Source organism: Spodoptera frugiperda, chromosome 18 (genome assembly GCF_023101765.2).
Source record: "Spodoptera frugiperda isolate SF20-4 chromosome 18, AGI-APGP_CSIRO_Sfru_2.0, whole genome shotgun sequence".
Classification (NCBI taxonomy): Eukaryota; Metazoa; Arthropoda; class Insecta; order Lepidoptera; family Noctuidae; genus Spodoptera; species Spodoptera frugiperda.
In genome coordinates, this window is record NC_064229.1 from 4,005,422 (window position 1) to 4,019,783 (window position 14,362).

Below are 14,362 nucleotides of genomic sequence, written 5' to 3' on the forward strand. Positions count from 1 at the left end.
GTATGATAACCTAATCAGTATTGAACGACATGTGGAAAACGATACCTGTTTTTGTTCATAATTTAATACGAATGAATGCGGAATATTTTATTATTATAATTTGTTAAGAATAATGTGAACTGTGAAGTGTAAACTGCATTTTTAATGGATTTGTTCTAGTTTACAAGCTCGTAAGTAAGATGACAATCTGCTTTATGACAACTGAGACACTGATATTATCTACAAATGTTTATCGGTAGAGATTGGAATGGATAGTGAACTGGAAAGTGTCTTTATACATTCTTTGAAATGACTGACGAAATCTGTGTACCGTAATATATTAGACAATGTTTTTAGAGCAAAATTTGATTTCAACTGACCTGTCTCCATCGGGCCCATAGGCTGGGTACACAGGCCTATTTTGCTGGTAGGGAGATCCATATTCGTACCCGTAACCTCCTTGTTGGTAACCTATGAATACATACACACATTAAAATACAATAATTTTATTTAATAACGAACAAATATGTGATAGAAGGCACATACACACTGTCACTATACATGCAGAAATAATATCCGTGTTATATATTATGTACAACACTAAATTATATATTTAATGCAAAATTATAATCATAAAAATGGCCATTACAAGCTATATTACATCCATTATTTTATAGGAAAAAAATGAACACACACATAGGTATTTTAATGTCTAAAATGAGAGAATATCACATGATACCGAAAATAAAGTGTTTGTAGGTTATTTTCAATTAAAGTACTGCTTTCTGGTTATCATACAAATAGTCAAATGAATAGTTTACAATGGTACGAATAACCCATGTAGTCCTATTTTCATTAGGAACATCTTGTTAATACGATTTTCATTATATTTCTGATATTAGTAAAGTCATAACCATTTGTAATAGAGGTCAGTAACAAAATGAACAAAACTTGCTTCAGTTTTTAAGACATACTGATTAGTTAATAGGATTTGTCAGCAATGGTTTCCAAAACAATAAAACAAATTAGAAGTCAACCGGTATCATGCAAATGAACAAGGATTAATAAGTGATAAATAATGAGCCACAGAGTAGTAAACAAATAGATTGCTAACGTGAGCTTTTACACTGACAAAAGGACAAGAATCAAGTTACTTTTGTTGAGCTTTGGTATAACTGTAATCATTTGTTTACTTATCCATGTAGTGAGGAGATGTGCAAGTGTTTAGTACCTGGGGGTCTCCTGGGCCCCGGCGGCTCGTCGAACGGATTGGAGGCGGCGAGGTTGTCACCGCCAGGCCCACCGCCTACAACCACACGTCTATGTACCCACACGTACCCGAGAGGAACGCTAACCCTCCGACATTATACTCAACTATTCACACGATAAGTGAGAACAGACTACTCTTTTCAACAATGCGCGATAAAATCTTATAGATTATAAATTCCTTTTACGGTTACAGCAGGTATAAATTACATAGTTTTATAATAAGCTTGCTGCAGTTAATAAAACAACAACTTCAGTCCATTCAGGCTTTACGTGTGATCATCGTGCATTATTAAACGTGAGCATTCCGTTCCCACATAATCTGTCACCAGGGCACTCAGTGTTTTCAGAGAAGAATGAACATATTTACAGTGGAAGTATATTAACAAAGATATAAAATTCCTCTGTGATACGACAATTAGTTAGTGGTACGTGGTTATGAGCCGATGATAGGTTAGCAATGGCCACTCGGGTCGGTTAGATAGTTAGTTGGCACAAAAAGAAATAAAACAAGCGCCGGCGTCACGCCGCGTGCAGTGTCAGGGCGCACGCGACTCTACGGTAGCGGCGCGGGAGCCCACTAATGGACGCATCACACACACGACACACGACTTTATTACACACTAATGTTTAGAAATTCATTCCTCAAATTGTATAGATAGAAGTGATCAAGTAATGTTCACTCCTTTCTATGTATTAGTGATAGATTTTGGAAAAAATGTAGATTAGCAGTCGTGTGTGTTAATGTCAACGTAGGTGCTCGTCCGTGCGAGTGACGCGGTGCCACTACAGTCGGAGCTAGCGACTGTCTATTCACACTAGCAATCAGGGACCGTGCTACAACTCTTATATCCACTTCATAGATGTTTCTTTAAATACATCTGTTCCTTTTAATTGTTCTTTTTTCAATGTAGTGGAGATAAGAGTGGTAGCTAGGTGTTACCGAGGGGAGCAATGGTGTAGTAGTTACCTTGCGTGTGGTTGGGTTGCGGCGGGTACCCGGCGTACTGCGCGCCGTAGCCGTCCATGGGCGCGCCACCGCCGCCGCCGCTCGGGAACGACTCCTGCGAGTTCGATGACCCTGCGCAATAAATCAGTCTTAAAACCAGTCTCAGATATAAATTATGTTTTCATATCACTCATGTTTGAATCCAATTAGGGTTGAAGTAAATTTATTCTCATGTGTACCTGTACTAGATGTACTATTGGACTTCCCGCTCTTCTTCTTAGTGGAGGCTTCAACTTGGTTGATGATGGGCTGTGGGTCAATACCCCCGCGGTCGAAGTGGCACTCGTACGCAAGCAAGTTCTTGGTGTAATGCTTTCGCAACGTGTACGCGGCTGAAGACGATGCGCCGATACCCAGCAGCCCCGCAATGTCCTTCCACGTCTTATTCTTTGTCACCTGCAAACGGTCATACGGTAAGTAAACGTGTAACGAACAACAATATCACTTTGCAGTTTGAAGTAAACAAATGAACACGAGGCGACAGTTAACTAGAACATAAAGTGTGAAGGTTTAGTAGTCAGTGGAAAAGGCGATAACTCGCGCGTGTTAACGAGTGGAAACCTGAGCATGGCGCGACGTGCGATGATATTCCGCCGGCGGACGCGGCCGCCCGCCGCAGCGATCTGTCGCGACTCACGACCGTTCGCTCCGCCAGTACAATGATAAAAATTTATTAACTATCGTTAAAGGCCGCCGGTTTATGGCGCCTATTCACATAAAGCGCGCGGTACATGCACTAACATAAATCCTTGCCGAAGTCTATTAGTCTCAGCTGCATAGTGCGCGGCTCGGTTTTACTAGCGCCGCTAAAGTGATACTCGAGAATACAAACGCTTACAAATGTTAACGTTTAAACTGTAAAACCGAATTGCATTACACGCGCTGTCCATCCTCTACGTATACATTTATTTGTTAGACAGTAACTGTGCTTTGGGAAATAGAATGTTGTTTTGAAGCAGAGATTTCAGTTCACTGCGAGCTCCGTGTAGCGGAGGCAAACTAACGTAAGCTTGCGCGCTAGCGAGTGAAGTGAAACGTAAGTATAGGTAGGTGGGAAACGATTGTGCGATCATCCTCATTCGTAACAACCTTCAATAATATTGCCACTCTATACACACATTTTCTTTTACGAACAGTATTAAGTTTTTGACTGGATATGAGTGTTGCCGACTGTAACATAAACAGTAGTTAAGAAGCTATATCCAAAGTAACCGAGTTGACGAAATTGAGGTTGCTCTCAACAGTGTCAAACATGGGCGCCGCAGTAACACGGTCATAATGTCCCACTTGACCACTAGCGCCGCAGCTCTCTTGTCACAATATTCAAATCAAGCAATTGGTAAAAGTTGTTTGGAAGAATAAAAACTCGTCGTTTGTGAAGTAACACTAGATCAATAAAATATGGCTTGAGATGTTGTAAACAGTATTTTGTGAATTTTATTATGTTTGTGGTTGTTTGTGGAATTGCGGCAGATGGATTTAGTAGTTTCTCGAAATAAGATGATTGTCAAAATAAGCGCATCGGATCGTATTTACTATAAATATATGTAATATCTAAACTAGTATAGCTCATCGGCTCAGAATCTATTCTAAATACATGTATGTAGTTGGATAATTGGGTGTATTATAAATACATGCTGCTGGAATTAGGTAGTAAGTAGTAGTAAGTTGAGCAAGGTATACCTCGACGAAGCCGCCGCGGTCGCGCACGAGCAGGTAGAGGCGGTAGAGGTCGAGCGGCTGCTTGGAGATGGTGGGGCAGGCGGCGATGGGCGTGCGGCGCTCGTCCATGAAGGCCAGCAGGCGCTCCACCCAGCCGCGCCGCTCGGGCGCGTCGTCCATCTCGTACAGCTTGCCCAGCGAGTCCGACTTCTGGCGCAGGACACACACCTCACATACCCGCACACCCGACACATACTCTACTGCCTTTATGCTCTACTCTCTACTATATTCTTCAGATGACTGGTAGGATAAGTCGACGAAAGATGGCAAACTCGAGAATACAATTTTATTGATAAGGTGCTACCGCGTTCGTTCGCGTTCGGCGGTCTGTAGATCCTGCGGATCGCCGAAAGCGATCGAGTCGCGAAGTGAACTGTCCTATCGACTTACCCTACACTATATCATCGAATTAACATGCTGTATAGTATAAAGGTTAACCCAATCTTGTATAGTATTTGGGGACCTTTTCAAAATAGTGTAGTTCAATAATAATTTCAATTTTAATATTCTTCGTACAGGCAGTAAAGTATGTGAATGTCATATGGGATATTTTCAAGCTATTCTACTTTCATGATCAAACTAAGCGATAGAATTTTTATTTTTAATAAATTTCAAAAATTCATAGATTCGTAAGAGGTAAAATTTCAACTAAAATCTATCGCTTAGTCCTTTCATGTCTAGCAAGTACATCTAATTAGTAAATAGTCTTATATTTAAGGAGTATTGTAGGTATAATGTGAGCTATGTATTGTCGGCAATCAAGTAAAGCGATTAGATTGATAGTGTATGTGTTACCGGGCCTGACGAAGACTCTCCTATACGTCGCCTTGAATTTTCAGCCTAGAATAAAAAAAACAATCCACGAATATCAATTTTATGTTCAACAAACTACTTTCGTCAGCCCCGTTCGTTTGGAAAAACTCCTTATGATTTATTTATGAAAAACTTTGAAATAAAAGGATGTAAATGGTAAATAAAAAGATGGTGAATGAATAAAATGAGATGAATTTATAAGGAGTTTTTACTGAATTGCATTCCAATACTAACCCTTTTCAATAAACTACATATTACAAGCTATTACATAGTTTACGAAACGGGGACTTTGTGTATTTTCATGCAATCGATGCTCAGTGCATAAATATCTAAAAATACAGGCATCTGCTGTCATGCAGTATTCAAGTGGCGCGATACAGACGACCATTTAAATCTAAATTCTAATATAACCATTGTGTAAGAGAATACTACATCAACATGTAATTCAGAATCAAAAGAACCTTTGTTGTGTAAAGTGTTTGAGCGTATTAAAACATTTCACAGTGGAAAAGTTCCTAAATTGTTTCTTGAAGCGAATCCACAACCAAAAAGAAAAAATTGTAGCGTAAAGCAAAATAAAAGTGAATAACTAAAGGATATTTCAAGCTTCAAGCTGAAAGTTGGTGTCGAAAGTTTTAACTGAAAGTAATATGTACACATAGATGCAATCAGACAATGTTATGCATTAAAAGGCAATGCATTTTGTATTATGCAGATAGAAAATGACTAACATGCAATCGTAACACGGTATTAAGTGAAATATTAATCGTTTCGAGCACTACTCATGCTTATGATCTTTAATTTGATATAAACCTTTGATCTGTAGGACTCCGGCGCAATGTGACTGTTAAATACCTGAAATACATGATAAAATGCAATGCCTCCCTTTCGCTTAAACACAGCTCATGTTAGGTAAGAACAAGACAGTTGAAATGTATGAGATCAACCTACTAAACAATTAAATGGCCTGTGGTGTGGCACTTAACTGAATACAAACAAAAAATAACAATGTCCAGCCACGGATGCTGATCGCACCGAAATGTTGCCAGTACATAGTACCCATACAACAATGCATTACAAAGCAGAATGCAAGCCTTCATGGTTTCAGTGTGATCGACACCCGTGGCAAGTGAGGTTCGACATGGTTTTCCACATAAATGCAATAATTATGTGAATAATAAAAATAATAGGAAGAGATTAAAAAAACTACTATTGTTTAATTTTTTGTTCTCGTAACCATTTGTTAATATTTTATTTAAAAAATGGTGTTCATTGACCCTAATCTCAATAAAAATATTATACACCTAAATTAACTTCGTATTTTCGGTTTACGAAAACAAAAATTACTTGTAATGATTGCCATTATAAAAGAGCATGGTACAATTATTGTCAAAAAATTTGAGATTTAATTGGCGTAATTTTTGCAGTTGGAATCAGCCAAAATAACAGAAGAAACGAAGTGTCTTCTCGACTAAAATATTTGGGGAACTTGTCCACTAATGCAAACTGATCGGAAACTAAGTTGCAAGTGATTGCGGGTGGTCCAAGTTGCACAAATACGCGGGTGTCGTGGTGGGTGTGTAGTGTGGAGTATCGTGTGGCGAGACTCACGGGACTAGAGGGCGGGCGCGGCCACGAGGAGGGCGAGGCGTCGTAGTCGTCGTGCAGCGACGAGTGCGACCCGCCGCCCGGCGACGGGGACGGCGCCGCACTGCCCGCGCCGTACTCTTTCCGAGATCCTCCCTTACTCGAGCCCGACCCGCCGCCACATGCTTCTTCTCCTGAAGCTGCAACAACACACACTGCTTTATTAGCATATACCCAAAATAAGTCACTTTGAACCAACTATGTTTCTGTTCCTTAATTTTTATTTTCACGTTGCAAAAAGTTTCCACGTGTAAGTATGTACCTGCGGATGCGTTACTGAGCGTGCTCTGTTGGCTGCCTTCATCTAGCGGTGCGCCGTCTGGTCCGGTGGTGACGAGCGCAGTGGCGGGCGCAGCCGGCCCATTGTCATGTGGCTCGGCTGGCGCTGTCGGCGGTGGCATAGCTCCCTCAGGAGCTCCAGGAGTACCCGGCCCACCCGGGCCTGGAGGACCCATGTGCCGTGGTTGCTGCTGAAATAGCACAGGCGAATAGTTATGATACTGTAAAGTATTCAACACAAATCATCAACGCGGGATAAAGTACGACCCGTACGACTAACATGTACAATCAAGCATCAAAGGTGATTCATTATTCCAATTTGTCAGAGGCTAGTGAAACATTGATCAAACAGTTTACTAAACTAACAGTTTGGTTACAGGTACCTTCAAAGGAGGAGGGTAGTGCTGTGGCGGATGCGGTGGCGGCGGCGGGCGGTATCCATACGGATAGGGGTGGTGGTTTCTCGGCGGGTAGCCGTAGGGCTGCGGCGGCGGGTAGTGCGGCGGCTTGTACCCAGGGTGGTGCGCGTAGGGCTGCGCCACCATCGCACCAGGTGGCGGCCCACCGCCAGGCGTGGGCGCGCCCGCTGCGCCGCCCGGCCCCGGCCGCGCCGTCGGCCCGCTGCCATCAGACAGCGACGACGACGTTCGCGGCGGCATCGCTACGTTCTGCGTGCCTGTAACAAAGTCACATATAATCATAATTCATTCCATAAAACAAACACAAACTTGACAATTGTCACTGCAAACCGGACTACAGCTAAGTTTAATCCTTCAAAGTAAACAACGTCCACTAGTCATAACTTGGAAACTAGCGGCGCGCTAGTTTATAACACAGATCCAAGTTGAGTGTCAAGTGTATCAATTAAATAGTATACGAGAGTGCAAGCGACAAACATTGGCGTATATCGGTTTTGTGATCGATCGTGGAGCTCGGCGCCGGTGCTCGCAGCTCGCACACACAATTTGAATAATACAGTTAACGAGGGCTCGCCTAAGCCGGCCGAGCATCAATCGAGGGCGGAGAGACGCATCCGATCACTTTCGTTTTCCATCGGCACGTGAGCAGCATGCGCCGCTAGCCTGCGAATTCTCGCTGCACTTTATTGCATCCGTATATGTGCATACGACATGCACGCAACGCATTGACCGAGGCCGAGATACGAGCGGCAGTGATTTGCGACGACGAAAGTGGTATTGCAGCTTTTATGTAGGTCGATTTGGACTCGGTTATGTTAGTGTTACGTGAGACCGACTACTGTCTGTTACACACTTAATATACATTTGCAATTACATCTGTGCCGTGGCTGTGGCGAAAACTGCGCGCCAACTAAAGCAGCGCGCGCTAAAGTTTTTCAGTGCACATTTGAAAGGCGCCCTTTCTGACGTTTTGTATGAACAAAGATAAACACGTGCGAGGGTCGTCACTTTAATCTCATCAGCGGGCTATTATCGGGCCATTATATTGTGTCGGCGCGATCAGACGGCCGGCAGACGGCGAGGCGCCGGTGAATCATAGATAACAGCGCTGTGCCATACGCGCCCACCTATATATCTATTTGTTTACGGCGACCTTTAATGAGTGAAGCGCCACGGTAATGGGGTCGTCCCAGCTCGACTCACATCCGACCAATGTCTCGTAAAAATAGCACGCGTCCTGTGTTCAAATGTGTAATAAAGATAGCGAGCAATCGTGTCTCTTGCGGTAGCTACGTATATCCTGAACCATAGATCTCACCCTATGAGTTTAAATGTTTTGTTTGATACCCAAATGTTTGCTTTAATGGCGCAATTTAAAGTGATAATAAGAAATTTAGATTACTTTGATGGCTCCTATAACCGCAGGTGCTCTTTTCATGGGAAGCTTTGTTACCTTATGATTGACGCATTTTCAATTCTATCACTCCAGTTATCACTACCAGCGTCCCTTTATGAGACATACCAATTATTACCATAATGGTAGACTATAGTATAAAACAAAGAAACAATTATACATTTCAATATAAAATAATATGCACTTGTTATCTAAGAGAACTACAACAAAGTGACAAAGACTTAACTGTAGAAGGAGAACATAGACAGAAAGACAGAATGCTCTAAGTGACACAACAGCAAAATCCATCATATAGATATAACGAAGCATTATTTGTTCTGATCGTGCAGACCGCTCTAAATGCAATACGTCTTGTCGAGTGTTATTGAGCAACTCGCGGAGTCGAACCCGCTCTGTCAAGGGCAGCGCCCGTCACCGCGCGGCCGCGTGCGTTACGCACCATACCGAGGTCTTTACTTTCCCATCCAACAATAACGCCACAGTTGCACGTGCAACACGGTGCAAGGTTTCTGTTAATACTAATTCAGAGTCTGTAGATAACTTGTATAGTTCAAGTTTTAGGGGAATACCATTGACAAGTTGACAACGATTACAGATTTCATGAACCCAAGTATGTATGAAGTTATATTAAGCTATTTTCTTCAAAGGGATATTTCGGATATATAAGTTGTGATTGTATTCTGTGACTGATTTACTACAATAGTTGTTAAGTCTTTGACTGCCAATAGAAAACTGTTGAAGGCAAATCATCCGCTAACGTAAAAGTTACAAACATATTCGCACGTTCATCAACCGGGCTGAAGGACTGACATAACTTCCAGATAAGTATCTAACACTATAGTCCATCAAAGTCAAGTGTCAGGCATGAAGGCCGCGTGTTTGCGAGGTATGTGGTAACCTACCGCGGTTCAACACATTCCAGGCATACGATCAACCGCGCCCACGATACCAGCACTATCAGTCGAATGATTGGAATCAATGCCTTCTCTGTGAACCGACAAGTTAAGTTTAAAAACTTAAACTTAGCTCGACGGTACGGAGTATTGTTGATGCGAAGATATCTACCATTCGAATGGTTAGATGTAATGTGTGTGGATCTTAGCTGATACTAGAAAAAAGAAGGTAGGTTCTATCGAAGTAACATTAGAATGGTCATTTTGCATGTAGCTGGTAATTTCATAAGACCGTCAAGAGCTGCATGCAAGTGGCAGTATTAAAAATCCTATGGCGCAGTACCAAACACAACATTTACACTCTCGACACGACCAATGTCGCTATAACAAAATTAAATGTCAAATCAACATTGGTGCAGTGTCGTGAACGAGTGCGAGTGTGAGCATGTGCGACTGGCCTAAGAGATAGTTTTGTCATGGTTGCAAAATAAACTGTTAGAATTAGAGACAAAATTCTTCAAGACAGACTTGAAGATCCGTATGCGGTATGTTTTCGTTAATATTAGGTACATTACGGTTGCGTCAAGTATACACAATTTACACTAAGTATCTAAACTGTCAGGCTCACAACGTGTTCGTTCAAAAGTGGTATGACATGAGTATTTGTACTAAGAGAATTCATAGTCACGCAGACGCGAAGGTATTAGCAGTCCAATGTATGTATGTTTTGTATTCTATGTATCTGTGTATACATAAGGATTCATCATGCTATGTCATACTATGGTTGAGATGTTTAACATTTTAAGTTAAAATAAGTATTTTTTATTTAAAGTCTTTCTTACACAAAAACATAATGGACTCATTTGGACCTTTCAATGTGTTACCAAAATAATGACACCAATGTTTTCAATATTTCAATCAAATAATTGATTTACCGGTAAAACAATGAAAAGCTTAGCATTAAATATATTAGTAGAAAACATTAATAAGAATCAATTAACCGATTAAAATTCGTAACTGTAAAGTCTGCAATATCTACATAAAGGCATCTAAATCTGGAGATCAAAAGTTGGTATAAAATAAGTTTCTAACTCGTCTATGTAAGAGAGTAACTATTGAAGTTAGAAGGTACAGTGTGTAGCTACCCCAGAAATACATGTGTTAAACAGCAAGGAATATAAACAGAACATAGACAATAGCGTTAACAAGCGGCCTAGTTGAGACAAACGGTGGCGTCGGAGCGACGGCGGTGTTTGTCGACCCATTTAACTTGATCACCACTAACACACTCGCCGTCCCCGCACACCACATGATATACAACGCTGATTTATCTTACAATTTACACATTTCTACAGTTTACAGTCAACACTGACCGATGCTCAACAGCGCTGTAGCTGCATACTAAACTCCTAGTTACGTCACCTCGGGAATTCCTAAAACACAACCGTGCAAGAATAATAACGCATTTCGAACTTTGTTTAGCTATTTCATACGTTTGGCTGAATACACAACGTTCATTCGATATCGAGAGCCGAGGCAAATTGTCACAATGACTATACAACAAACGAAACCAAATGAAATGAAACCTTTACAAGTGTTTCATTGACAAATTAAATCTCGTTTTCCTTTTCAATCTTACAACAATCTCGGGGAGAGGGACCGAAAACAGGGTGGTTGTTACGTCTGTGAGGTAAGTACATCTGGTTATCGGGCGTGGGGTGGGTACACTTGTACACTTAGTGAATGTGTATAGTATACTATAGAGTGAGCCGGGCAAGTCTGGCCGAGGTTAGGGAAAGAATGTCCGCACCATTAGCCAAGGGGGCAGACGGAACGGGGTGAATGGGCTGTCGAACCCTCCGTCGACCTTGACTCGCCGAGATTTATCACTTTTCCGGGGTAATCTGAATACAATTAGGCGATGGGCAGTCAACGGGCGGGACCGCAGACACGCAACAGGTTCTTGTAACAGGAGCTTTATTCTTTTGCAAGTTTTTTGAGCTCCCTCCGTTACTCAAGACAGCAATGAATTCAAATCTTAAAGTTTAATGAGGACAATGTTTACATTAGACGCTGGCAATCGCTGTTAAGAATTGACCTTTTACTTTTCACCAGTACTTCAGTAAACAATGTTAAATGAAGGTTAGGGAAGGTTTCTTTTCTTTAAAGAACAAAGAGGAGAATCACTTAATATGGAATTGGTGTGCAATCGACGTAATGTTCAAAGGATATACCGGGAGTTTTCTGAACAGTTCTGCGTTCTGAAAGATCACGTTGATATCAGGTAATGTTTTTCACAACAGTAGAAGGACCACCGCCATCACCACCATGTTCAGAAAAAGTATTCAAAACAAACCACGAAGGATCGTTTACGTGAAAACGATCAAAACAAACATTATGGCGGGATCGCAGCAAAAAGCGTTTTGTTTTACCTCTTTTTTTTTCAAAAGAAGGTCGTTGGCCTTGCCAAGGACGTGGAAGCACGTGGCCGTACATAGGGGCTATTCAGTTAAATGTCAAACACTTGTACCGACCCTCAAACATCTGCGTCTGTGAGGGTGAATACAATCAAACACAGATCATTTCCAACTTTGTAGTAAACGATAAAGTACGATAACAGATAATTACATTATGAAACAGATTTAATTATCGTTACATAAAGACTACGTAACTTGAGTGTTCTTTAGTCAGTATGGGCCATAAATATGCAAATTGCCATTTAAAATCAATGTTTGTTTTCTTACTTTTCTTCCATGTTATTATTGTCTGGGTTGAAATATCTTAATTTATATGGCATTGTGTAACTTATTTTATCAAATCATGCATTGCAGGCAATGGATGCAAAACAACAGTATAAACTTCCAACATTTTCTCAATATACAAGCACGTATACAATACAATTTTAAGGTTCGACTTAAGTATAAACCGAAGTAAACATACTAAATATAGGTTTCAAATGTCACGGAGAAACAGCGAGCGGCAGCGTTCGACTCGGTCCCAAGAGCCAGCCTTATCTTAGTTGATGGCATTCCACTGCTCGGCGGCCGATACGCACGACGGACGACTGCGAAACGCTTTTAGCGCCCGTATACTGAACAAACGACCACTGGGCCAAGGAATTATCGTCCAACACGACAACACAACAAGGTCTGAAATACCGGAGCCGCGCTTATAGGTACACTTCGTGCAAAAGAAACCTTATTGGTCGAAAATTAAAGTCGTTTTCGAAAGTCACGTTGTATGCGGGCGTCAAACAATACGCAATTCACCTTCGAACGCGTCGGGTTGCGGTATTGCGGCTTCATTGTGTTAAAATAACGATGGAACTTGGATTGGAAACGAGCACAATGCGGTCGATAAACAGAAATTTATTTTTATTTACACATCGATAAAGAATATTACGATCAATCAATGCGACTGCCGCATAGATAAGGGGATAATGTATTCTTGTATTTTAAGTACCTATGAAGTAGTATTTTTTTAAATATCCAGTTAATTCAATTACTTAGAATAATAATTATCTACATTTTTAGGCACTAAATATTAAATATCTACAATTATTGATTTAAATTGTTACTCGTTACCAGATTTTAACCCGATTACGTTGTTATTAAATCTAGAATTGGGATGCCTTACGACATAAAAGGCATTCATTGCTTAATAACGATAACATTATTATCAAGAGTTATTTTTATAAAGGTACGAAAATATACTTTAATAATAGTAACCACTTACAAAATATCGTGAGTCACTGGTGGACATTTGAGCACATGCAGGCAACATAAAGCAACGTATTTTTCCTCAAACGTTTCGTCTATAATTTTCTAGCGCGAGTCTTCACATAACCACTCGATGTTTGTCGAGAGTCAAGAAGTCCGACGAGCCGAACGGTTGACGTCATACAGTCATGTTAACCTTCTACCACTCCACCAGCTCGTGACAATTTAAATGGCGAACTGTCGTACATTGGTGCGCGAGTTATCGCTGTGTTTGCAGGCAAGGAACACGAGCAGCAATGGACTTGGAGCTTGTTTGGTTCGCTCGGAACGCTGGAGATACAGTGCGAGGGTGTATTGCGGTCATATAACCGGTATTCGAGTGGCGCGGCAGTCGGAGCTCGGCCAGTCTACAGCCCGATGTTTTGAGAAAGCCACGTTCGGCAATCGGCGACGTTAACAAAACACGATTGCTTTTGCGGTTGCCGTTCGCTACAGCCGGTTTAGGCAAAATTAGTCCATTGAAATGTTACATGAGTTTTACATTTTTTAGAGGACGCAATTTTATTTTTTGATCATGTAGGGGGTCAATAGAAGCTTAACTTGAAGTTTGTGGGGTCGCCACCCTTGTCCCTCGGCCGCCATCTTGGAAAAAGGGATGGAAACACTTTTTTTGCTATATCTCGGAAACTGTGCATCGTAATAAAATTTTTTAAATCATAATTTGTAGAAAATTATTTTGCCTACAAATATGTTTAATAACTTTTTGCCCTAAATTAACAATTAAAGAAGTTATAAGTAAAAAAGTGAATTTTTTTTAATAAAATAATCTCTTTTGCTCTATAACTTTTTTTTTACATTTTATAAATAAATGGCTTCAGACCAATCTTGTAGAATATTTTTCGAGAATTTTTTTTCCCTACAACTGTTTTCAATTTCATTCATTAGAAACTCAGTTACAGCGCTCCCAAGTTAACCGGGTTCGTCAAATTAGTCCAGTCAAATAAGCTTAAATTAGGTAAGAATCTCGGAATGCGAGATGACCAGCTGTAATTTTGTAAATACTTGTATATTGACCCCCTAAACCTTGTCTCAAAACCATGGTATATATGGTAGGGTGTAAGCAACTCTTAAAATTCAGGGTCAAAGGTCCCAAAAATCATTCTTTTGCGGTTTTTTGGAAATATCTCATTTCCTATGAGTTT

General features: G+C 40.9%; 1 protein-coding gene across 10 annotated transcripts in view; it reads right to left on the minus strand.

The window, feature by feature from the left end:
* The window catches only part of LOC118277936 (trithorax group protein osa), an 82,481-nt gene that overhangs the window by 6,234 nt on the left and 61,885 nt on the right, over positions 1 to 14,362 (minus strand). For 2 of the 10 annotated variants that reach the window (XM_035596964.2, XM_035596957.2), the window contains exons 6-15: positions 7,099 to 7,391; positions 6,699 to 6,906; positions 6,401 to 6,576; positions 5,603 to 5,644; positions 4,772 to 4,816; positions 3,938 to 4,126; positions 2,434 to 2,650; positions 2,216 to 2,326; positions 1,211 to 1,285; positions 360 to 450 (exon numbers count right to left, since the gene is read on the minus strand). In XM_035596964.2, the coding sequence (XP_035452857.1) occupies positions 360 to 450; positions 1,211 to 1,285; positions 2,216 to 2,326; positions 2,434 to 2,650; positions 3,938 to 4,126; positions 4,772 to 4,816; positions 5,603 to 5,644; positions 6,401 to 6,576; positions 6,699 to 6,906; positions 7,099 to 7,391 (1,447 nt within the window). The remainder of the gene's footprint in view (positions 1 to 359; positions 451 to 1,210; positions 1,286 to 2,215; positions 2,327 to 2,433; positions 2,651 to 3,937; positions 4,127 to 4,771; positions 4,817 to 5,602; positions 5,645 to 6,400; positions 6,577 to 6,698; positions 6,907 to 7,098; positions 7,392 to 14,362) is intronic. The other 8 variants (XM_035596958.2, XM_035596960.2, XM_035596959.2 and 5 more) reach the window with 8 other exon arrangements.